This window comes from Ictalurus punctatus, chromosome 27, assembly GCF_001660625.3.
Source record: "Ictalurus punctatus breed USDA103 chromosome 27, Coco_2.0, whole genome shotgun sequence".
Taxonomy (NCBI): Eukaryota; Metazoa; Chordata; class Actinopteri; order Siluriformes; family Ictaluridae; genus Ictalurus; species Ictalurus punctatus.
The window spans coordinates 12,800,383-12,826,367 of NC_030442.2; the positions used below are offsets into that span (position 1 = coordinate 12,800,383).

Here is a 25,985-nt window from a genome sequence, read left to right on the forward strand (position 1 = left end):
GTTTCCTCCCCCAGTCCACAGACATGCATGGTAGGCTGATTGGCATGTCTGTAGTGTGTGAATGTGTGTATGTGTTTGTGTGCCCTGCGATGGATTGGCACTCTGTCCAGGGTGTAACTACCCTGATCAGCCTATTTGTTATTTTTCCAACAAATTTGGGAAACAAAGAAAATGAATGAAGGAACTCACCTTAGGTTTAGTGTAAGAACATTTTGAAGTCCTGTCTTTGTCTCAGTTTACTCTAATCATAACCTTCATTTTTTTAATTCAACTATATCATTCTGATGAACTGATGTTTAAAAGTTGATCTCTCATCATACGAAGTTAGTGTTTTTTCATAATTCATGTATGGGATATACAGTTTTTTCTTCTTCTATGTGTGTGTGTGCCTACTGTCGTGTCTTTTCAAGTCAAAGTTGTTCATTTGCACTTGTTTTGAGTTATGTTCCTGTACAAGTTAATTTAGCACACTTACTCCAGTCCACACTCCAGCCTATATGTTTCACCATATTGCCACATCTTCCATCACGTCGGCATCACAGCAAGTAACTGTTCCCTGACCATGTGCATGTCCATGAATAAGAGGCAAATGTGCAAACCAAGTCATTGGGAGAAGAATATCTGCCCCTATTGCTTTAAAACTCTTTATGGCACCCCAAACAGTACTAGCTGTTAGTACCCATGTACAAAGCAATCAGGAACAGTGAATACTTTATACAGTTTTGCTAATAGGTGGGAAACAAAAATGTGGATTTTCTCATGGGGTCTGAGAACTGGGCTGTAAAATATCGCTTAGCTGTACATATCTCAGCTGCAGATCATAGTGTTCATCCAGATCGATCTCTCTCTCTCTCTCTCTGACAGTTCAGGGGCTTTCCTGCACCCACTGTATCCAGCAGACTTCCTTCTCATCTCTCTTGGTCCAGTAACCCTGGTTGGCTTCATATTTTTATATCTTGTATCTTTATATGATTGACTTACTGTTTCTCTCATCCTATCGGTTATCTTTAATGGGTGATTCTGTGCTGTGCATCACATGTGAATATTGAAGGGTTAACAGGAGGAGAAGTGTGTATGTAGAACATGTTGCCATGGCGCTGTTAGTGCTGCAGATGTAAAATGCAGTGCTACACTGCTAAAGTGAAGGAGAGTCAGATTTTTAGATTTAGGAGTGTGGGTGTTTGTTTCTTTACCTAGACCGAAGCCATTCTAGAGAGATTTGTAAATGTATCATGCATATGTGTGCGTGTGTGTGTGTGAGGGGGGGGGGGTATTTTCTTTGTTACCATAGCAACAGAATGAATCAGGTAATTTCAGAAAGCACCACAAGGCTTACATAACCATGAAACACAGAGTAAAAAGGTCTCCAGTCTTTGATGATATGTGAATTACTATTACAAATGATGCTTTTGTGAAATCACACACACACACACACACACACACACACACACACACACACACACACACTCACGCAGACACTCACACACACGTGCAGACACACAAAGTGATTCACTTCCCTTACATATAGCTAAAGATTGTTTCAGCATTTATTGGAAGGTTTATTGGCTTTTCGTCATTGTTTTTAAAACTCTATTCAGATGGAATTAGTTTGTTTTGTTTTTTTAAGTGGCTAGGTGAAGACTGTAGTCTTGTCCAAAATCTTCCTGTTAGTAATTATTATGGAATGTGTATTCCCGTGCTTGTATAGATTATTGTAAAAAGGCTTGTACAAATATTGTGTGTGATTTCTGTAAATGCAGATTCTGTAAAAGCAAGACCCACTACCGCATAGGCCTTGCCCACCAACGCCGCAGTGGCCTTACATGGCTTGGATGGCAAAGCCAGCCTCCCTAAATTACCTGCCGTCAATGCAGAGAGGTAGCTCGCAAGCACCTCCTCCACCTTCAGCATAGATAAATACCCGTGCCGTTCATTCCTCACGATGGCCGAATAATCAGAAATCGCTGTGTTATAGATACTTGTTATGTATGGCATGGTTTTCCGCAGAAGCGTGATATTTCGTCATTCACTTCTGGAAAAAAGGAGTGTTTTCTGCAGTGTGAGGGAGGTTTATTTTCACTGTAGAGAAAAAGCTCATCCAGCCTTAGTAATCACTTCAAGTAGCTTTTTATATGCTTGAGAGCTGCTCTCAGTTTGTAGCTCACCCTTCTGGCTCCTTGGAGTCATAGAGGGAGGTTTTTTTTTTGGCTTTCCATAGCGGAAGGAGTCACCATGACACAAGCTCCACTCCTAGACACTTCACACAGAAAGTGTGTCGCCCCCCCCACCGGATGAAACAGGAGTAAGGAGTAACACACTTACTGCATTCTCTCAATCATACTTTATTCCTTTTTTTTTAAAGAGAGAGAAAAGTAAAGATAATTTTTTTTTTAAAGATAGAGAGGAAACGAAGAGTCTTTTTGCAAGCATGACACAAACGACCACCATGCAGTCTTGCTGAAGATAATAAGACTGACTGCGTGGTTAACAGGTGCCGTTTATATAATCAAACATGCACTTAATTGCCACGTCACCTGATCAAGGCAGGCCTATAAATAAACATGATGTTACACACGCTTCAGATACTGGTCGCATGCGAGGGCGCTTCCCCACAGCATTGAGCTCATGCAACGTGGAGTTCCCTTTGAGAGGGAACTGAGACATAAGTATCAGCTAAAAAAAGCAAAAACAAACATGAAATGGGGAAAGGGGTGGGGCTTGTGAGTTCAAAACACTAATGCAATTGTCAATCGTTGCATATTTATATATTTGTTGGCTCTACTGTTTTTGGTGGGGGCGAAGCCTAAGTGTTGAACGATAACACGTAAAAACATAGCATAATGATAAAACGTGGAGTTCCAATGCAAAATGTGTAAAGGTATGTAATAATAAAGCAGTTGGTTTGTTCTGAAGCTATGGGCTGTATGCATTACACATGGGACTTTTTGTGCAGTAAAGTGTAGACCCTCATCTAAAACTGAGATCTTTTATTCTGTGTCTCACTTAAGTCCTTAAGTTATTGTTGAACTTCACTAGTCTTGTAAGAAATGCCAGGGTTAAAAATCAGCTCCAAATTAGATTCTATTCTTGGCTCGCAGTCTGTATAGGAAAGAAAATATTCTTCATAGCTATCATTTTACACTGATACATCAGCTGAATGAAATATAGCAGTTCAGTCCCATGTTTAACGATAATATTAGTCCATCCCTGATTCTTCATGTTCTAAGTGCTAAAGAAATGTTGTGGAACATTGCTAGCTAATGTTCTGCTGCTGTTTTCAGTCATTAGAACAAACTGTGTGCAAACTGAAATTGAGGATGTTTAAGAGAGCTGGGCTGGGAATTTGTGAGAGGAAGTGCAGGTTGAGAACATTTCCTCTGGGACAGCCTGGAAGCAACACACACATCAATTACACACCTGTGCAAAACATACACACAAGCAAAAAGAGGGGGGAAATGATCTGCATTATATTACTAAGCATGGTATTACTGAACAGGAAAAAATAAGATCCAGTCTCTCCATGTCTGGCTCTTCCCTGTAATTTAGAATATTAACATAATCTGTTAAAGAATACCAAATATATATTTGAGTGCAAATGTTTACATCATACCAATAAAATACTAATGAGAGAGAAAGAGAGATTCAGAATGCTAAACCCATGCAGCATAGAGTCATGGGAAATTCGGACCGCCCTTGAGAACAGATCACACGCTTGAGTTGCTATGGTTACGCTATTAGGTAACAGGGTTGCCATAGTGTCTGAACGGATCAAAGCTCAGCAAGAGAACAAGGAATAGAGAACACACACACACATCAAACACTAAGATGAAAAAAATAAGTGTATATAGAACAACACTGTGAACTTCACGTCTAGGACGCAGGGGGCAGTACATCTTTTGAAGGCACAATTTTTTAATAATAAATGCATGCTGTGAAGAACAAACAATAACAATATAAACAAACAACTACACACCAAAGTTACAAATAATTCTGTAATTTTATTGAAATCAGAAAACGTCACAAAAAAAACAGCTGCACAGGTCCTGTTTGAAAAGTAGCCTTTATAGTGTGCTCAGCTCTTGTGCAGGTTTCTCGTTGGTCCTTTTGGATATGAGCTTTATAAGATCCACTTCATAATCTCGGTCAGGAACTGCTGAAACAGCACAATAACACCTCGAGAGCCGAGGTTCACCTCTGCTTTTTGCAGTACTACCAGTTCTGGCAATTTCACACTGGATATTTGAAATAGTATTACAGAAAAGTCTTTAGATTTCCCTTAATTCAAAAGTCTCTGTAAGAGAAAAATGATGTGTCATGCTCGTTTTTGTGTATAAGGTCGCGTTTCATTTTCAACGTTTGATATATAGTATCGAGGAATGCAATATAGATTAATATTTGCAAATCATGCTGTTTGCTTTTTGGTTACAGTGTATAATTTTTTATCTCAGTCCACTCACTGGTGTCCAAATGGCAGAACGGAAAAATACAGCAGCACATAGGCACCTACAAGTGTAATATTTTAACAGAATATATGTGTGCTTACAATCTTGGTCAGGATCTTGGTCATGCTCAGGAAATTATCAGGCAAGCCTTGTAATATTAATATAATGTATGGCAGTATAGTACAATCTATGAAAGTATTGCTGTATAGGTAAATGGCAGAATAAAACACATTATAGTGCTTTCTAATTACTCATGCCATACGTATTACTCATGTAAAAAAAAAAAAACTCTATGTAGCCTACGACTTCATTCAGAATTTCAAGTGATCTTAAGTAATCTTTCAGAAATCCACATATACTACCATTGGTTGTTATATAAAGTGCTTCATTTTGTGATAAATTATAATTTTCAGTTTCTACACTCTATATGGCACTGCAATTTATTTTTAATGAACAGCAATCTAAAAAAAAAAAAAAAAGTAAAAACATACTTAGGAGGGTTTGTACACATTTTGCTATCTTTAAATGGCAAAGTACACATGCTTTAAAAACCACTAATTTTTGCCATTTAATACTGTATATACAGAAAAGAGTAAAATCAAAGATCCTATTTATTTTCGTTTTTATCCTTTGTATTTTGGTGACATTAAATCAGGACTGAGGTTGAGGTAAATCTGGTTTAAAAACTGATCTAATATGGTATACACCAGGGGTACTCAATACCAATTTGTGAACAAGCAACTACATACAAATGTATTGCTTGCAAAGTTCTTGATAAGTGACTAAAGAGGGACTACAATTACCTTTTAATTCTTAACTACTAGTCATTAGTTTGTGGCTGTAAATAAGATATCAATTTGAAGTGGTTATGTTTTAAAGCTCATGTTACCACTTTTGACTTGAGCTGCAGACTCTGAACAGATGAGACATCTATTTTGAACTTAATAAATACTATACTTATATACTTCCTTGCCAAATTGTATTTAAGCATTCTGTTTTTTGTAATTAATCTTAACAGAATAAATGATGGTTCATACTGAGAATGCTGGATTTGTTGAACTACAGTTCATATGTTGATCACTTCTGCTTCAGTATTTGTTTCGGGTCCACATCCACCAGCTGAAAAGATTATATATATATATATATATATATATATATATATATATATATATATATATATATATATATATATATATATATATATATATAATATAATATTCAGTTTAAACCCTCAATCTTGTCTTAGCTTCAAGGAATTAATAGGCTAGCATGTGCAAAGCGCAAAGAAAGGCAGCTCATGTGTAGCAGTAACATTGAAACAGGTGTACACCTGAAATACCTATTGGAAAGGGGATTTCATGAATGGCTGAAGCAAATAACAAACACAAGTGGTTAGTGAGCAGTTCTTACAGAGAAGCTGGGTAAAAACATCACTCCGAACTATCAATGGAAACCACAAGTAGACACAAAAAGCCCATTAACAACATGGATAATCACACGAATGATAACACTCATGCAGTCAAACACAGTCTTACTCACATCACAGTTACACCACAAATAGAAAAGTTGACAGTAAGATGTGCAACAAACAAAACGAGGGTGGAAACGTTTCTTCCTAGAAAAGTGTAGAAAGGGGAGGGAGGAGAGAGGCATGAGAAGACGCTTCCCTCTTGTAAGCTGGTTTAGCCACTCAAATATGTACAACAAATAGACAAGCTAATCAGGTGGGATCAGAGGTGTTGTGAGCCATGCACAGAGTGGTCGGAACACCACGGTTCATGACACACACAGAGTCTGCAGGCCGCCTGCTCCGGCCAGGCCGCTCCGCCGCTACACACAGGGAAAGAAGAGAGACAACACACCAGTTATTACTCAGACAGGTGAGTGGAGGATGATGTTCAAAGGGAAATGGAAAGAAGGTGAGTAGAGTCTAAACGGAGCACGAAATGGTAAAGCAAACAAGTTTAACATGCATATTGACAATGCTCTGGTTAATGCATAATACATGATGGTTGTACATACAGTTTTTTTTTTTTTTATATCAGCGTAATGTTTCGATCATGCAGCCCATGTTTATCAGCGGTTCCCTCAAAATGTCACTTGTTTCGTTTGTCTCCATGCTTGTAAGTGCAGTTTGACATGCTATCTCCTCCAGACACACACATTTTATTTTATTTTTCTCCCTTCAATCATTTTTGACAACCTCTTTTTGCCCTTTTTTCACCAGGCCAAAGAGAGTATTAGTACATACCAGGAGAGAAGTAATTAAAAAAAAATTAAAAAAAAAAACATTATTTTCCATTCAATGAAAAACCAAACTCTGCAAACAGGTTTCGTACAAAATTTATTTCATGCTAGAATTGGAACCATGTGCTCTTTTATCTATCAATTGGGTTGTTGTTTTTTTGCATAACATTGTGCATGCATCTGATCACCCCCACCCCCCCTTGCACCCACGCACTTCTGAATTGCATACAGTGCTCTTATGTTGTAAATATACATTTGTCTTTTTAAGCTTTTTAATCATTTTTGTACCTAAAAGAAAAGATATGAGTAAAGATGTGCACCACACATCTTGACTCCCTTCTTTTAACACTTTGACATTTTTTGTCATTTTTTTTTTTATTCGTTTATTTTTCAAAAATAACACTGTCAAAAGTCTGTACTTAATATGTGAAATAAACAGTTGCTCACGATCTACGCACCAATATTATAGCATAAAACCGAAAAATATCAACTAAATTTGCTTTTTTTTTTCCTCTTAGTAAGATTCAATAGCACAAGCATGCCAAACAGAAACAAGATGAAAAGATTGAATTGACCACACAGAAAGCTGGCTGAAATCATTTCTTTTGTCCTCCTCAGCAACGACTTGTTTCTCATTCACGATTTGAGGTCAATATGACCAGAGCTGGCTTACAGGTGGTTAGTAGCACAAATGAAAATATTGAAAAGTGAATAATTTGCTGCTAAGGAAATGTACATCTTTGAACATCTTGTAATCATGGCTACATGAAGCGTATTCAAAAAGTGAAGAAAGAAAATATAGTTGATTTTTTCATACAGATATTCATAACAGCAGTAAGCAATTTTTTTTTTCATTTTTTTAAACATACCACCATGCAACTCATGCTAAAAATGTAAGCCTTCTACAACTGCCACATAGGACATTGTAGATTATACCATTAGAAGTGTTAGTGGATATAATGAACCATTGATTATTAATGTTATTCCACTCTTTGTCAAATCAACATCAGATTGTGCCATGCCTTCAGTGCTGATGTATTGTTGTCCACACTTCCAGTCCTTAAAAAAGTGTCTTTGTCCAAAAAAAAAGACCCCTTGCTGTTTTGAAAGGGTCATCAGACACGGTATGTGAAGGAAATATTCAAACGTTGTACCAGTATCCTATTCATTCGTCTCTTTCCTTTTCCCTACATGCCTCTCTCCTTTGGAAAGTGACCTCAAGCCACTGTAGAGCCAAGAAACGTTGGAGAGGGAAAGTTCTCCTCTCTGAGTCGCTGCGGTCCTGTGGTCAGGTCACACGGAGCGCTTCTGCCTGCATATACTTAACTAGGACAGTCTCGTCTTTACAGGAATCTGTAGTAGAGAATACAGGGATTGTGGGGTTGCTCAGGGTCATCCAGCCACTGCGCCTCGGCCATTCAACTCAGCTTACACAAAGAGGACGATTGGGAGGGAAAAATAAGGTGAGGAGACTTCTCACGGAGGAGAAAAAAAACAGCATTGGATTCTTGGACAATCCAGATTTCCAAAAAAAAAAGAGTAGAGATGGACAGAGACATAGAGAAAGAAGGAAACAGTAGAGAGACAGCTGCTCAGGACAGCAGAAAGAGACCGTGGCATGCGGGAGAAGTTTTTTTTTTTTTTTTTTTTGGGGGGGGGGGGGGGGGGTGCGCAGGGGGCTTAGCTGTCAGACTGGACAGAGGTGGAAACCTATTTTGCAGGTAAAGAAGAGTAAAAGGAAGAGGACTCGAAGCTGAGCAGACTTTTGTGGATTAAGAAACAGAAGCGGCAAAGACAAAAAGAAGAGGTGCAGCATGGGTAGAAAAGCACTCAACGTCTTGGGCTCTCGTTTCAGCTACAAGTTGCCACTAACTGACTGCATTTAAAGATTTATTGTTCCGGTATGATGTACATGTGTCTGCTGGTGAATTAAACAGGGCTACAGTGCAAAAAATATCAAAAGGGAGCATTAAATGAAACCTCAAGTATGTATTAATTAGATATGTAGGATATGCAGTTGGAGCCTGGTTTATACACTTTCCCTGAGAACTTCTTTTGACATTTGACAGATTTGTTTTCTTTCTAACAGCTCTATGAAAGTGAAAGACAGAAAGCCACTGAGACAGAGAAAGAGGAGAGAAGAAAGCCAGAGAAAGAAGCACAGCTCCAATTTGGACAAGGACAGAAAAGGACAGAGCACACCAACACAGCAGAGGCTAGGGGGTTAGAAGAGAAGGAGGGAGGACTGTAAAGTTCTAGCAGACATATTAGGACATTGCTCCCTACTTCAGCATTAATTCCCCACAGGATAAAGGAAGATTGGGAGCTCGGCGCAAGAACAAGTTGAGCACAGGACTTAGCGGATAACTTGGCCAGCTCTGTTGACTATAGTGCCCATGCACCAGGACACTTTCTAACATTGGAAGAATATGCAAATGACATTCAGATACAGAGACTTTGAGCTCTGTTTTTTGTTTTCTGGATGGATTTATATCTGGATGAGTTGTCAGCTGTTCTGGGTCATTTTACCAGCTGTCAGGTTTCATGCAGTTAAAAAGAGCACACATGCACAGAGGGCTGGTATCAGGTAGGATAGAGGATGACCGAAGAACAAGGTGCAAGAGAAAAGCTACAAATATGTTTGAGGTATTTGGAAAATTTGTTTGTAGTTCAAGAGGGGGAAAGGGCCATATTTACTAAGGCCTACTCTAGTAACCGGTTCACTAACATTTAAAATTTACCAAGCACAAATTTGAACTACTTTGCTGAACTAATTGTTTCCCCCTTTGCATCGTTTGATTTGTTTTTCTATTTTAGTCTTGTCTCCACCCCATCATATCATTGGTTTGTTACCTGATTGTGTTCACCTGTTCTGTGTTACTCTTTGATTAGGTTGTCTACGTATAACTTGATGTTTCTTTGTAGCATTGCAAAGTTTAATTATACTTTTTATAACATTTAGTCCAAGCCTTGCTTCATTGTACTTCCTGGTTTTGACATACAGTAGATTATGTATTAAATTTAATACTGCCAGCCTAAATTTGGACCCCTGCTATGGATTTTACCTAAATAAAGCTTATACTGAGTTCACACACTTGTGTCCTGCCTTTCACCTCATGTTTCTTGTATTAAAATCCACACCATCAATGAAAACATATCCACTTTGTCTTTCTATCCACGTTAAAATGGCAAATTCTACCACAGAAAACACGTCTTTTGGAAAATAATGAATTAATTTCCTTTTAGATCACTTTGTACAGTATACAAGTAATACTGTAGCTGCAACAAAGTGTGTTTAATGCTCATTGTCTCAGTGTGCCATACAGCAAGTGACTGCAGACATTGAAAATAACAGAAATGATGTAAAGATCATGAGTTAAACACCCATGTCAGATATCTGTCATGCCTTTTTCTATTATCTTTGTACTTTATTGTTGATGGAAAAATCTTGGAAACAGATTGAAAATGGCAGTGTGGCCAAAACATAGAAACGTTACTTTAACATATGTGCTGGTTCAGTAGATACACAGTTTTGCATGTCTTCCTGTCTGCAATATCAGGCAGATTTGCTGCATAGCATTAGTAGATATGGCCCAAAAATCCCTTGGTAAAAGCAATATTGAAATCACTGCCGAGAAACGATCTGGTTAGAAAGGTTACCAGAAGTGACTATTATGGCTGTCATCAAGATCAACACTAAGATCATTTGCCTATTCATTACTACCCGTTATAACTTATCTGTTTGTCCTCACTACAGGACCCCTTTCTCCCAACCAATACCAGCCCTATACCAGCGGTAGGACAAAGCATGCTGGGAGGCCCATAAACTGGTCCAAAACATGCATCACATAGCAGCACACCAAAATACAGAACAGCAACATCCACTCATACACCCAAAAACACACCCAAACACATTGGACTTTCTCTCTCTCTCTCTCTCTCTCTCTCTCTCTCACACACACACACACACACACACACACACACACACACACACACACACACACCTTTGCTCACATAGCCTACATATGTACATAAAAATACATTAAGACTGACAAAAGCTCTTATAAACACAATCAACACATTTTAAACAGCAAACTGAGACAGAAATATACTGTGTGTGTAGGAGAAGTGTGTGTGGTGTGTAGCTGTTGATTGTTCTTATGGTGCTTCTAAAAGTGGAAACGTGGAATTAAACAGAGCATGCTCACACAGAGCTGGACACAAGACACAGAGAGACAGTGCTATTGCTTGGCTAGTGATGACACTCTGGTTCAACTCTTATTGGTCTTACGTAGCCTCTGTTTAGAATATTATAAATAGATATACGACCATCTCCAGTCTGGCTACAAGGGAAGAAAAAGACCTTGCTGAAAGCTTTCTTGCTTATAATGTTTTTCTATGACCTACCCCTTGCTTCTGGCTTTGTAGTTGAACGCTAACAAGCTGATGAATTTCCATCTAAACAGTCTTGGTTAGCTTGGATAGCTGCAGGAGGATGAAGGTGTACACGTGGTATTTCCCTATCTGATTTAAATATAGTGTAAATATGACAGGGATCTCTCAAGCAGCAGGGGATGGAGGATGTCTTAGTTGCTGTCCTAAAAGGCTTTTTCGCTCTGCTATTTGTGATTACAGTGGGGCTGGTAGTCAGGTGGTGACTCTGGCATGGCCATCCTCCTGGCTGTGTGTCCACCCTAGCTGCAACAGTGGGTAGCCTAGCGTGGGACCAGCCAGCTCCCCCCCTGCCCTCCCCGAGAACATTCCAGCTATGAGCCAATCAGAGGTCAGAGGACCCGGAGGGAAAAAATGGAGGGAATAACAGACACAAACGGACATACAGACAGACAGGCAAGTGGAGGAGATAACAAGTAAAAAACAAACAAACGACAAAGAAAAAAACAGAAAAAAGGGAAGATTAAGGTTGGCCCCAGGAGGCAGCTGTACAGTATGTGAGTCAAAGTGAGATTGAACATAATGCAAGACGGTGCTGAGAGAACAAAAAGAGAAAAAAAACTTATTGCATGTTTAGAAAAGTGGAGTGAGTTGGAGGAATGTAGTTATGTAGCTCTAGAGCTCTGGAGATTCGAGATGTCGTTTCCATTACCCTATGTTCACACTAGCAAGCAACAAGTTTGTTTGTGTCACTTGTAGCTGCTTAAATGAGAAATAATTGCAGGTAGGAACTGTTGTAAAGTTGTAACTGTTCCAAAGTTGTAAGTGGGGAACTGAAGAAACGTCAGGCCACATTTTCCATAGCATTGGTCCAAGGAATCATTCGAGCCAATCGCTTTACAGCGTCAAAATTAATTTGCATAGAATTGAGAATATTTCTATTCAAGTGTTGCTTGTTCCTTGCTGCTGTTGCTGAAATTGCGGCCCCTGTTGAGCAAGTACACAAAAAGTAAATGTTGCTAGTTAGAGAATGTTCGCTTGCTAGTGTGAACATAAGGATAGTATCTAATGAAATTAATGTAGATTCAATGTAAAAACTAAAAAAAGTTAGTTTTTGTAGTCCAGACAGCATGTCTGAGCGCAAGTAAGGCTCTATTGTGTGAATAAAATTCTAATAGAAGAAGATTTTCTTGAACTGCAGATCTGCGTTGTGTTCTTGGGTCTTTTCACTGTCTCTCTGTTATGAGTGTGCTCTGCTTCAGTATAATTTTGGGAAGTATAGATGGACATTTTGTGGGTTGTGTTCGCTATGTGTATGCAGTACATTTGTGATTTGTAGCTATGCATTTGTGTGTTTGTGAATAACTCCTACGTACCTTTTCTCACTCTGGCGCCAGGGTGTGTGGCTCGGCCAGTCATGTTTAGTAGAAAACATGGAGTTTCCCCCCGTGGTTCACAGGAGCTAAAAATCTGTCCATCCTCGGGAGAAATGGCCTGGTCTATGTGTGGACAGTCTTCATTGGCCAGCGCTGCCTTAGCCGCCTCGCCGTTCAGTTTGGGATCTTCGAACACACAAGCACATGTGAGAGAATACAGGTGCAGGGCTATGCTTGACGGGTTGCATGCCTCATAGCAAGGGTTAGGTAGGAGGAGGAAGTGAATGAAGGGAGGACTGCACCCTCTGAAGGGTTGGAGGATATATTTGAAGGAGGAGGTGAATATATCATGCATATTATGTGTTTTTTTGTTTTTATAACAACCAGTGAACTGCATTGGGATAGCACACTCATTCAATTGTTGGATAGATTACCAAATGTCTTCAGCTTGACGTACACACACGCAAATAGACACTAAGGGGTAAAAATGATCAGAGATATGATTTAATTTGTCTTCTTCTTAGTGTGTGAGTGAAACTGCTGAACTGTATTGACTACATCTTGCATAGTTAGTCTCAGCATAAAAGCACACAGCTGCAGGCTATTTGAAACATACTCAGTGATTTTAGGGGAAAAAAAATTAGATGAGTTAATGTTCAATATGTCTGTACACACAATCAGGACACTGCAATCTTACTACATAAATTAAATAAAACCTTTACACATTATGCGATCAAATCTGTTACAAAGTAAGCCACATAAACATTAAATACATTCATTTAAAAGATAAGTATACATTTATATGTCCGTGTCATTACCTTGCAGTAAGCAATGTTGGATAAGGGTTAAATATAGAGAATTAGAAGATAGTTAGTTTCCCACTGAAGAGGAATTTATAGAAATTCTGCATGGCAACCAGCCTGTTCACCTGTGCACTCTTTGGCATCTAGCACTCTGACAAATTTATACCTCATCGATCACAAGAAGGCAAGAAGGCAGAGCACTGCCAAAAAGCTGTTGCAAAGCATTTGCTGAATTTTATATGGCACATTAATGGCAAAGGTTCCTCCCTACATTTGTTAAGGTCACCCATAAAACAGTTCTAGTCAACATGCAGCAATTTAAAGGTTATCGATAAGGGACCTTTGAAGCTTGTTTGGCAATTTTACAGCAATCCTGTTTCATTATGGTCAAGTTACGGAATAAACTTCAACCTCTGGCAGTGTTACTCTTGTTGGTGAACAAACAGCCATAAAATATCATCTAGATTATACATTATTAAATATGGCATCCATTCAGCAGTATCCTTCTAGTGTCTGTCCCCAGTGCACAGTATTTTTCACATTTCACCTGCTCAGAGTCCCTCAACAGTGTTGACTAACACACAGATTTACACACACACACACACACACACACACACACACACACACACACACACACACACACACACACACACACACACACACACACACACACACACACACACACACACACACACACACACACACAAACAAACATTTATGTGCATATGTGTATAAATAGATGGGCGCACACACACAAACACACACCAAGGAAGTGCTGGGATGTGACGCAAAGCTCCTGGGATGAAGGCATGAGGTGGGGAGTGGGGTGTGAGTCATCTTTAGAATAGCTCCACACACACACACAATTAAGGCATTCCTTTCACTCGTTTATTGTTCTTGTCATTTATGTGCACTTCCTGTGCCCTCCTCTGTCTTAAAATACACACTCGGTCTGATACTAAGATGCATAGCTTAACATGCACAAATGTGTGTATGTGTAATAGTGTGTGTTCTTTCTTGTGAAACATTTTATCTGCAGTGAATGTGCGCGGGCATGTGGGTGAAATGACTGGCGTGCGTGTGCTTTAGAGGCCATATCTCATTGGTTGAACACTGCTGTTTAAAGACAACATTTAATGCAACATTAAATATGAACAATGCCTCAGGTTTAAGGATTTTGCATAAAAGTGTGTTCATGCCATGATGTGTAATATAATCTATTATGTTTACTGAAAGCTGGTCATAATATTGAAAACAAAATATACTACCTATCACTACTATGGTTCTATCATTTGCACCTTTGTGTAATTTGTACTTCTGTTCGTTTACTTTGTCTTCTCAATCATTACTAATTATGGATGTGAAAACAAAGATGACTTTAATATAATTGTGCTTGGCTCCTCAAAAGTAAAAATTAATCCACTTTAAATTTGAAAGTTTCATTTTAACAGCAAATAATATGATGTAAATGCCAAAAACTGGGTTTTAAATATATTTATTTCAAAAGATTGGAGGGCTTATCACTGCTAGCCCATTTATACCAGCCAGCTCTGGATGTTATGAATAAACATGTGAAGATCCAGAGCTTGTAGTCCCTCTGCACCCTAAGACTGTGTTATTTACATATAAAAGCAGGGTAACTAAAGAGAGGCCATGGCAGAGAGCAGCCGTACTGGGGCTCTGATGGGACTGCCCTAATTCCACTCCACTATTTCTGCTTTGAGATGGAACATAGCAGTACATTTAAAGCACAATGTCTCTAAATCAGCCTCAATTAAGCCTTAGACACATACAGGGTGTCCAAAAAGTCTCAATACATAAGGGAAATTAACCCCTTTTAGCATAATGTCTCCCAAAATTTTTACATTTAGTTTATATATATATATATATATATATATATATATATATATATATATATATATATATATATATATATATATATATATATATTTTTTTTTTTTTTCTTTTTTCTTTTTTTTTTTTTCAGATAGCCTTCAAGAATGCCTTTGACAAAAGAAGAACATATTGAAATCATTCTAATGGCTGGATCGGGAAGCCGTCACAAGGTTGCGGTGGACTTGGCAAGAAACATGGCAAGCACATGATCACACAACACTGTTGCCAAACATATTAGCAAATTCAAAAAGACTGGAAGTGTTGCAGACCAACCGAGAAGTGGACTTCCACGAACATGGCGAAGACACAACCGACGTGGTGCTGGCAAACATACTATGTATAGAGACTTTTGGGACACCCTGTTCATGTAAAAACTAGTAGTAGTAGTTTTTATCCTAGTAGTAGTTTTAACTAGCATCAGCATATACCTTTGTGCATATTAAACAATAGCACATCTCTTCCTAATCCAGTCTGGTTTGCATGATTTCACGATTTTATTCAGTTGATCTTGGTATCTATTCAGCTAATACCTGCGGCTCATATAACCGTAATGAAAGACTGCACCCACTTTTATCATTCCAGGAAATATTCAAGTCTCCTGTCTTATATTAGAACTGAATCAGTCTGTGCAATTTTTCATTTGTAATTTATTATCAACTAAAACAAATAATAATTTTCCTATTTTAAGACTTTATTCCTCTGTATGCATGGTGCATATTCAGTTGCCTCATTTCCGCTCTCCCAAAATTCCCACTCAGAGGTCGATGTGAATTCCCGGTAGGAACGTTCTACTTGCAGTTAGTCCCATATGACATGAATGCAACATTACAATTGTGGATGCCACACATACACAATAGGCCTTTATGTCAAGAAAGGAGATGCCTGATAAAAGCATCTTCAATTTTCACATTTTCTAAATACGACTCTTTGTTTGCCTGTAGAAGGACCTACCGGAGCCAAAAAGTTCAGAAACAGCATATCCACAGGTTCTTGTTGTAGCTTTACCATGTTCATTTGGACTTTTCTGTAGGTTCTAAACTTGCTATGCTGCAACAAAATCATCTACCTTACCAGTTTAAAGCATACAGATCTACATAACCACCTCATCATTAGGTGTGCACATGATCCCTGATCATAACTGGTTTGACATAAGAATTCCTGATTACAGCCAAGCAATCTGTCAGTTTCACATATGGATGGAATTAAAAATAATAGACATGATTATTATAATAATGTAAAGGCATTAAACCAAAGCAAATAAAAAATGGGGAGTGTCAGTTCTTCTTGCAACTCCCCTCAAATCAAGCCATGAATAAAAACAAATAGTAACTTATATACTAAAAATGATAGAATAGTAAAAGATATCTGAAAGCCTTCTGGTGGGTGTGAATAATTAGTGAGTTTTATCTAGGATGTCAATGAACTTGAACAGTGGACAGATAGCACGGTCTTACCTAATCTCCATCACTCTGTGTGTGTGTTTGTGTGTGTGTGTGTGTCTCCATGGGAGAGCTTGTAGCAGAAAGGTGAGCTATTTACCAGCATGGTGCCTGTTTGTGCATGTGTGTGTGTGAGCAACTACTTGTACATCAACCTTGGGGAAAAAAAGGAATGTATGTGCATGAAATGCAGGTCCATGCTGGGTTTGCATCTGCTGTATGTTTTCCTGTTTGTGGCCAGTCTGACAGATGCCATCTGTCCATCTTTTCTATTTCACATGGTATTGTGCCCAGAGTCAAGCGGCTCGAACTGATTAGCCAGGCGTCTCTGCCTTATGCGTCTACACACAGATTGCAAAGGCAATGCTCGATAAAGCAAGCAATGAAACAGCACGAGCAATTAAGACTTCAAGGCGCTATATTAGAAATTTATCCTCACTGAAGCCTTCAAAATAGAAGTTATATGGAAGACTTTTCATATCTAAAGCTAAGGATTAAAGGTGTGTGTGTCTGTCTGTGTTTTTTCTGCAGAAGTTGTGAGTTGAGCTGAATGACTGCAGCGCGTTGCAGAGCCCGATTCCTATTTTGTGGTTGCTCGGACACTGTCGCCATGGCAACACGCTCCAGTACCATATTTAAAAAAAAAAAAAAAAAAACAGTGACAGTAGAAGGCAATAAACAAGACATCAAATGAAAAAGGGAGGGTGAGGGGAAAACAGTGAAAACTATTATTCGTATACCACTTCTGAGTCAGCAGTCTGAGTTAATAAAATAATTTTAATAATATTAATTTTGGAAAAAACATCACTGAAGTTTAAAGCATTTATACTGTACTATTTGATCAGAATGGGTGATCATAAGTAAACAGATAAACAATACTGGATGATTTTTATGCTACTGTAATGTGAAACTCACTCTCTCTCTCTCTCTCTCTCTCTCTCTCTCTCTCTTTGTCACTCACACACAGACACACACACGGTTATGACTCATTGCTATCCCTGCACCCTTTTCTAATAGTGACATCCTTATTCATTGTGTACAGCACCTGTCATAGGTCCCCTTCATCACAGCTATAAGAATACAACATATCTACATCCATTCCAGAATTCCTCATTATCCAAACACCTAAAGGCATATCATTCCAAAATATAGAAGAAGTAAAAAGGTGCATGTTTATTATCAGCAATTGTATTCTATAGTATGGACTAATATATAAATAATCACCAGCAAGCTTCAGTTACCTGCAAAGACATTCACTGGCTGAAAGACTAAATGTAGGTCCATGCAGTGGTTCGAAATAGTTTCAACTGCACTTTTTTTACACCTACGTGGGTGAGACTGCGAATGTGAAAATAAGCCATTTATAGTACTAATAAGTGAAATATCGCTGTGGCAGCCTGTGCAGTATATTCAAAATTCTCTGCTCTAATCACTTATAAATCCTAACACAGGTATAATGCTAATGTATCTAAAAATAAATAAATAAATAAAAAATTAAGCATTTAAAATAGAGTTAAACACCCCATCCAGTTAGACTGTTCTCCTTAGCAGACATATCATAGTAGTATAACTATATGTATTTTGCGGTATTATGTAAGTTGCACTGTTATCTTACATAGCTAGTATTAAATAGCAATTTGCTTCTTGTATTATGTGTAAAATAAGTTACTTGAGCATGTCCATGGAGCTGTATATACTGCAGTATATAAGAACAAGAGTGAGTGCCATGTAATCTGTTGTGTGTATTTACAGATTGTTCTGTATCTAAGAGGCCTGGCACCTGTAAGCATGTGTGCCGTTGTGTATGTGTGTGTACAGTACAAACTATGTGTATTATAATCTCTTCCTGAGTTCACAGAAGAGCTACTCTAAATTACACACTAATGAAACAATTCTATCTTTCTTTCTCCATCTCTCACTATCTTTTCTCTCTTTTGAAAGTGGACAGTCTCTAAGTACTTCCAGTGGAAGCACTTATCTGCTCTTATTCTCATTTCAAGCTACTTAATCATGTCAAGGGGCAGAATTTTCATACTGATCAGGATCTTTTTCACTAGGATTCAGAGAAGAGTAGCGTCAGTTTGACTTCTTGCTATTAACACTTTATGAAAGAAAGGAGAATAATTAACAGTCTGTAAACTATACAGGTAGCAGGATGACAAGTTTTGTACTAACTTTGTACTAAAGAGTTAGTTTCAACGTTTCCCTGCACAGAGAAAATAAGTACATTTCCATTTACTCTAAACGCACTATTAAACATTTATGCATAGGACATTCATCTCTCTTTTTTTTTAAATAATGAAATGCATTTTTGTTTTATGTATGTCTCATAAAAAAACATTTATGTCTAATGTGGGTTTGAATCTGCATTATACCGTATTATCACAGATATTACATATTTGCCTTGGCCTTCCAATAATAAGTGAGTTTGGATTAAACTAATTTAACAGATTTGTTGTTCTTTTCTCAGTATGGGGAAATTCATCAAAAATCCGTGGTAATAAAACATATGCTACAAATGGCGATGGTGACCATCGCCATAATACATGGAGATTTTTTTTTTTTTTTAAACAAAACACTGTAGTATTCTACCTGATATAAAACACAAAACTTACCCTGTATAAGTTTAATCATAAGGTCTATGATATTATATCCGGTGTAAAGTATGTGCCTTAAGAGTTTCCTTCCTATCATTGTATAATTAAAGCTTCACCAGTCTAAGTGCAACTACAAACTACACATCAATAACACTTAATATTCTTACTGACTAGATTATATGATCTACATAAATATGTATAGGCCTATCTAAATACAAACACATTAAAGACCTAAGAGTTAGACAGTCCGTACAGGATTTCATAGAATTTTTTGTGATTGTTGTGCCCAAAAACGCTCGACTGTGCTGCAGATTTTTTTTTTCAAAATTTGCAATGCAATTTGTGCAGTTTTGTGCTTTTTTTTGAGGAATTTGGTGAAATTGCAATTGCACAAAATTGTTTTGCACGGTCTTTTGCAGTGATTGTTGGTGAATGAGATGTTTTAGCTGTACTTATTGTTCAGTGCACTTAAAATTAAGAGGGCTTTGGCTGAATGCATGTTGCGATGACGTCACATGACATGTCTTGGCCCAAATCTGCGAAACATCTGTGATAATGTTTGAAAAATTGCAAGCTCCTCTGAATATTGCGGAGTTTGCTTGATTTTGCATTAATTTCTGCGATCCCAAAATCCTGGAAGGACTGGTTAGATCAGTATAGCACGGGTTCATAATAGAGCCGAATGAGCATGCTATGCTATTTTTTTTTCTCGTTAAAAATGCAGTTCACCGTGATATGTTCCAGAGTAGGAAAACATCCAGCGTTAGAAAAGTGTGTGGTGTAGAGCAAGACTTTTGATGGCACGGTGTGTGTATGTGTGTGTTTAACAGAATGGGGAAAAAATGCTGAATGGGTTTTTTATGCCTCTGGAGGTTGATATGCTGAAGTTGCTGGCTTGTCTGGAAAGTGAGAAATGTTGCATTCAGGAGTCAAGCTGAGAGAACAGTAAAGAAGTCAGTGGGGCAGAAGGGAAGGAAACAGAGGGTTCAGTCTCATTCTCAGGCTAGGAGTATTTAGTCTCTTTTCGTGCATTCAGATGGTCATGCCACTGAAGGGTTTCCTACCTGCTCGGTTCATTTCTAAAACCTCGTCCTGGGCAGCCAGCGGGCATGTGTCACTCTGTGTGCTGTGGTGGGGCGAGTTCGTGCCTGACTTACAGAAATTTGGAGAACCCAGATGTGGGGCACGTGGGATGTGCTTGTTCTTTTTCTTTGGTAGTTTTTGCTTTGCCATAGCCAGCGAGTAGTACATCCCAAAGTTATTGACAATGACTGGAACAGGCATGGCAATAGTGAGCACGCCAGCCAGGGCACACAGAGCACCCACCAACATGCCCGACCATGTCTGTGGGTACATGTCTCCATAACCCAGAGTAGTCATAGTGACCACAGCCCACCAAAACCCGATGGGGATGTTCTTGAAGTGTGTATGTTCGCTGGCGCGGGGGTCATTAGGCTTGGCCCCAATGCGCTCCGCATAGTAGATCATAGTGGCAAAGATGAGCACTCCAAGGGCAAGGAAGATGATGAGAAGGAGGAACTCATTGGTGCTGGCACGGAGTGTATGCCCAAGCACACGTAGGCCCACAAAGTGGCGTGTCAGTTTAAAGATTCGGAGGATGCGCACAAATCGGACCACACGCAGAAACCCGAGCACATCTTTAGCCTCTTTGGAGGACAGGCCACTCAGTCCCACCTCTAAGTAGAAAGGCAGGATGGCCACAAAATCGATAATGTTAAGGGTGTTTTTGATGAACTTTTTTTTGTCTGGACAAAAGGTGATGCGCATGAGGAACTCGAAGGTAAACCATACCACGCACACCCCCTCGATGTAAGTGAGATAGACCTCGGTCACAGTCTCCTGGTAGACTCGTGTAATGTTGTTGTCTTGTGGGTCAACGTCCGTACGGTTAATGATGGGGTTGAAGGCCTCGTGTGTCTCCAGGCAGAATGTGGTTATAGACACCAGGATGAAGAACAAAGAGGCAAACGCCACCCACTGGAGGACAGAGAGAGAGAGAGAGAGAGAGAGAACAAGAAAGAGGAAAAGGGAGACAAAGGGAAAACGTGCTTATAAATCTTGCACTCATCAAAAAACAAAATAGAACTTTAAAGATAACAAATACTCCTACTATTTTCCACTAATTTAAGAAACTATAGCAAAAACTACAGTGATAATGTTCCGTGGCATTGGTCTAGAAGTGGGGAACATAAAATGAAGACTTTACTGCAGAAGTGATTACATTTTAGTGATTAAATTATAGTTCAGGATGGTAATTACACTCCATTAATGTCTCATTGCTTTACCTCATAATTCACCAATCAATGTTATATTTTATTATTCAAGAAGTTTTATATATAGGTATATAGGTTTAAGTACACTATATGGCCAAAAGTAGGTGGACACCTGACCATAATACAAGACGCTTCTGTAACCGCTCACCTTTGGGAAGGATTTTCAACTAGATTTTAGAATATGACTGGGGGAATTTCTGCCCTTTCAGCCACAAGAGCATTAGAAAGGTACTGATGTTAGACAAGAAGGCCTGGCACACAGTCAGCATTTCAATTAATTCCAAAAGGTGTTCAGTGGGGCTGAGATCAGGGCTCTGTGCAGCCACTCGTGTTCTTCTACGCCAACCTTGGCAAACCATGTCTTTATTAAGTTCACCTTGTGCGCGGGGCATTGTCATGCTGGAACATGTTTAGGCCCCTTACTTCCTTGCTTATCCTACACAGGGGAGCACATTCACACACTATGGACAATTTATATATACAGTGGTGGTTTAGCAGTTAAGGCACTGGGTTACTGATCAGAAGGTTGGGGGTTCAAGCCCCAGCGCTGCCAAGCTGCCACTGTTGGGCACCCCAGCAGTGAGCAAGGCCCTTAACCCTCTCTGCTCCAGGGATGCTGTACCCCAGCTTCCTAACATGCTGGGATATGTGGAAAAAAAAAAGAATTTCACTGTACTGCAATATATATGTGATCAATAAAGACTCATTATAATTATCATTAATTTGGGAATGCCAATCAACTTAGAACGTATCTCTTTGGAGGAAATCAGAGTGCCCAGAGGAAACCCTCAAGGCACATGGAGAACATGCAAGCTCTGTGCACACAGGGCAGCTGTGCAATTTGAGCACCTAATTTCCATGGTACTTCAAGCGGCACTAGCAATCACCATCAATGTTGATCAAGTGTCATAGTTTTGGCCATACAGTGTATATATAAAAGTCATTATTTAGTGAAAAACGGGTAAGATTTCAGACAAAGAATGACCCAGGTATATAGAGTATCCAACACCCTTCAATAATTTGTAACTTAGCTACAAAAATGAAAATGTAGGTCAGTGCTTTTAATAGAGCACCAACTTAGCTAGTATCATATAACTTGTACAGCTGATACAGCTCTGATAGAGTGGATTTGATCTCCCACAATGCCCATGTGGTCAGATTTCCAAAAGAAACAGCAAATACATTTCTGCTGATCTCATGTAAAATTCACAAGAATTAAAAGCTAGGGCAACTGACTATTTTTACCAGAGCCCAAAAAAATTAATTTCTGCCTGTTTTGGGGGTGCCCATGTTCAGCTTTGAATTTATTTGTGATATCACACACCACAGTAGCAGTTAATGGCTCAGAATGAAACAGTGATTCCACAATTGGGGTGTGGTTTTTATGCCATTATTAAATTACATTTGTTTTACGTTATAAATAATATACATTTTAGTTGTGTCCCTTAGGTTCACTCAACCCTGTTACCTGAGTAACATTCCAAGAAAGAAGAAAATTCTCACATTCTTTTTTTTAACTTAATTTCCAATGATATTGACAAACGAGGTTACTTGAACATACAAATGGTACCCAAATTATAGATTGAAGGTAAATTATTAATTAAATAAATACAGTTCAAATAATTAATAGTTAACCACATTTTGTATTTTTGTTAATTCTGTGCTAAAGACCCAACACTGTTACTCATGTAGCAGCAAAATCCAGCAAGGAATCATTGTAATATATATATATATATATATATATATATATATATATATATATATATATATATATATATATATATATATATATATATATATATATATATAATTGTATTTATTTATTTATTTATTTATTTATTCATTTATTTATTTATTGGATTAACACATTTTTGAATGGTTAAATGCATACTCCAGATTCAAATAGTCAAAACAAAAAGTTTAAACACTTAGAACAGCTAAATGGCACCCCAATCATGGAATCACCAAACTGCTGAGCAAATTGACTACAAATTTGATGAGACTGTATTATGGCAGCAGCAGGAGCCCAAGGGGTAATGGATGCTGTGTACCTCCACTTAACCCCAATATAATATTAACAATGCCTGTCCTGAAAGTAGAAGGTACAAGATGCCCCATATTTACATTGTATGATTAGTCAACAGTCTAGAGATCTGCTGTAAATACACACAGGAACTAACCGCATTGGACACATCAGTTATTGATTTACAACTCTTCGAGCTTCTGAGCTTCTCAAGGAACATCACCTGATGTACTACTACTGCTGTTACAACCATTTCTGCTTGTGTTAAATGTATCCATTCTCTGATAGTATCTTTACTTCGGATCTGCATCCTAACATGATCTCTTAAACAGAAGACAGTAATTAAAAATGAAATATATCTAACCATTTGGAATTGGTATACTAAATGGAGCTATTACATTTACAATCGGATATCCAAAATGCATTAATATTTAAACATAATATCTGATAATGGCTCTAAATATAGATGTTTCTAAATATAAATCCCAGAGCCAGAGTCTGGCATCTACAGGCATGATTGGAGCTGAATGAATGCTTTTGGTTGAGAGCAATGAAGCAGCACTATAATCATACCATCTGTAGCAGCCATCAGCACTCCTGATCCTTGAGACATCACTAGCTCTTTCTCTTTGTCTGTTGTTCTGTCTCTTGTTGACTGGTCTTAATTGAATTCTGGAATGACCACTCAATTTAATTCGAATCATTGAAATGTATTATCCCTGCTGAAAAACCTAGCCTGATGAGATACCAGTTGCCAAAACACAGCCTGAGCTGGTCAAACTGGTAGACTACCAATAAATATTTTAGATTTTTTAGTTGCCTTATTGTTGTGCTATTTTATTAAAACAACTTGTCTACATCCTTAATTTAGAAACCATTCTACCAGATGTTCTACCAGCTTGAGCAACACAATTTGTATTTGGGATGTGAGGAAATATTTAGTTGTATTTCGTACTTAAATCCTGCATCAACTCCCAAAGTTTCAGACTACAACTCCTATGATCCTTAGCCCACAAACTTATCACATGACCTGCAGTCAAGCACCCACTCCAAGGCACCTGATTACTAATAACGGTCATCTGTTTGCAATCATACTGTTACCTTTAAATAACTCAGACTCTCAACGTTACTTTGTGAAGTCTTGTGCCAGCATTGTGTTTGTAATGAGTCCAGGCTTTTAGCTCCCTGTCTTGCTCAGGGTCTTACTAATTTGGTTTTTGTCTAGTTTACACCCGTTTGCAGATTGCTTCCCTGTTGAAAAATCCAAGTGAGTCTGATTAGCTATCATCTGCTAAAATGCAGGCCTTGCTGATCAAGCTAGTAGACCATTTTTTGCCAGCTGGTATATGGTAGAAAGGAATTTTCAGAAGTAATGCGATTAATGCTACATCATAGACAAGAATTTTAAAGAAAATAACACAACAGTAAGGTGATTTGAAAATGTCAAGCATTTATTGATCAGTTTAGTCAAGCATTAAGGAGGTTGGAAAATAACTGGTCTAACAGTTTAACTAGCTTGGCATGTGTTTTGGCAGCTCATCAGACCAAGTTTCTGGAGTTTTGCTTAGCTTTTTGGTTTGCCTGCTACCTTGAAATCCTGCACTTGTATTCATCTGTCACCTTCACAAAACGTAAACACATACTTGCGTCACATATAATGAGAGAATTTAAATACTGTTTTGTTACCATTAATCCTAGTTGTCATTCTAGCAGCCAAAATGTTTGATGCCAAGCCGCTTATGTCTATGGTAATTTTTGCTCACAGTCCTCTATTTACCATACGTTTTATGACACATCATAAAAAATTTACTTTATATAAACTGTTTTAACCTTCATTGTGTTAAATGCTTTCAAATTTGCATATAGTCTAAGCTGTCATAAAATGAAACATTATGACAGCTATAATGATAATTACCAGCCATGGGAACACAACATTGCAACAGAACACAAGGCACAATCTGTCAGAACAGGATATGGCATCTGTTATAACATATGAAACAAGATTGTAGTAAAGTATATGTATGTTTTTTGCTAAAGAAGCTTTTAGTGTCAGAAATGTGGAGCCATAACTCTCTCAATCAATTTTTTTTTTTTTTTTTTTTAATCACATGAGGGTTAGAATTTTTTTTATTTTTTTTTAAATATATTTTTCATTACATGTACCAACTACATTTTACTCTGTAGCTACTACCCAGTAACTGCTGGGTAACTTCATTTAATCAAATGGCAGTTGCCTGTTATAAATAACAGATATTGTAAAATAAATAATAAATATGCAGATTCTCAAAGAGCATTCTCAGAAGAGTCAAACAACAGAGTAAGACTAGGGACCTCAATTTCATCAGATATGCATTGAAATAATCACCTTAATCAGCCCATGGAATCAGTCAGTTCTATAGCAATAGTCTTGTCATTGTACTGGATGACATTACAGTATTTATCATTGCTCCATCAGAACTCTAGTGTATCTTAGTGC

The 25,985-nt window shown here is 38.2% G+C and overlaps 1 protein-coding gene across 3 annotated transcripts in view; it reads right to left on the bottom strand.

Annotated features, from left to right (window-relative positions):
- Positions 1–5,677: 5,677 nt before the first annotated feature.
- kcnc1a (potassium voltage-gated channel, Shaw-related subfamily, member 1a) overlaps positions 5,678–25,985 on the bottom strand; it is a 42,495-nt gene continuing 22,187 nt past the window's right edge. The window contains exons 2-4 of one of the 3 annotated variants that reach the window (XM_017458320.3): positions 20,257–21,190; positions 12,458–12,643; positions 5,678–6,272 (exon numbers count right to left, since the gene is read on the bottom strand). In XM_017458320.3, the coding sequence (XP_017313809.1) occupies positions 6,163–6,272; positions 12,458–12,643; positions 20,257–21,190 (1,230 nt within the window). In that variant the 3' untranslated portion in view covers positions 5,678–6,162. Of the gene's footprint in view, positions 6,273–6,769; positions 8,043–9,176; positions 11,456–12,457; positions 12,644–20,256; positions 21,191–25,985 lie in introns of those variants that run through there. The other 2 variants (XM_017458321.3, XM_053676677.1) reach the window with 2 other exon arrangements.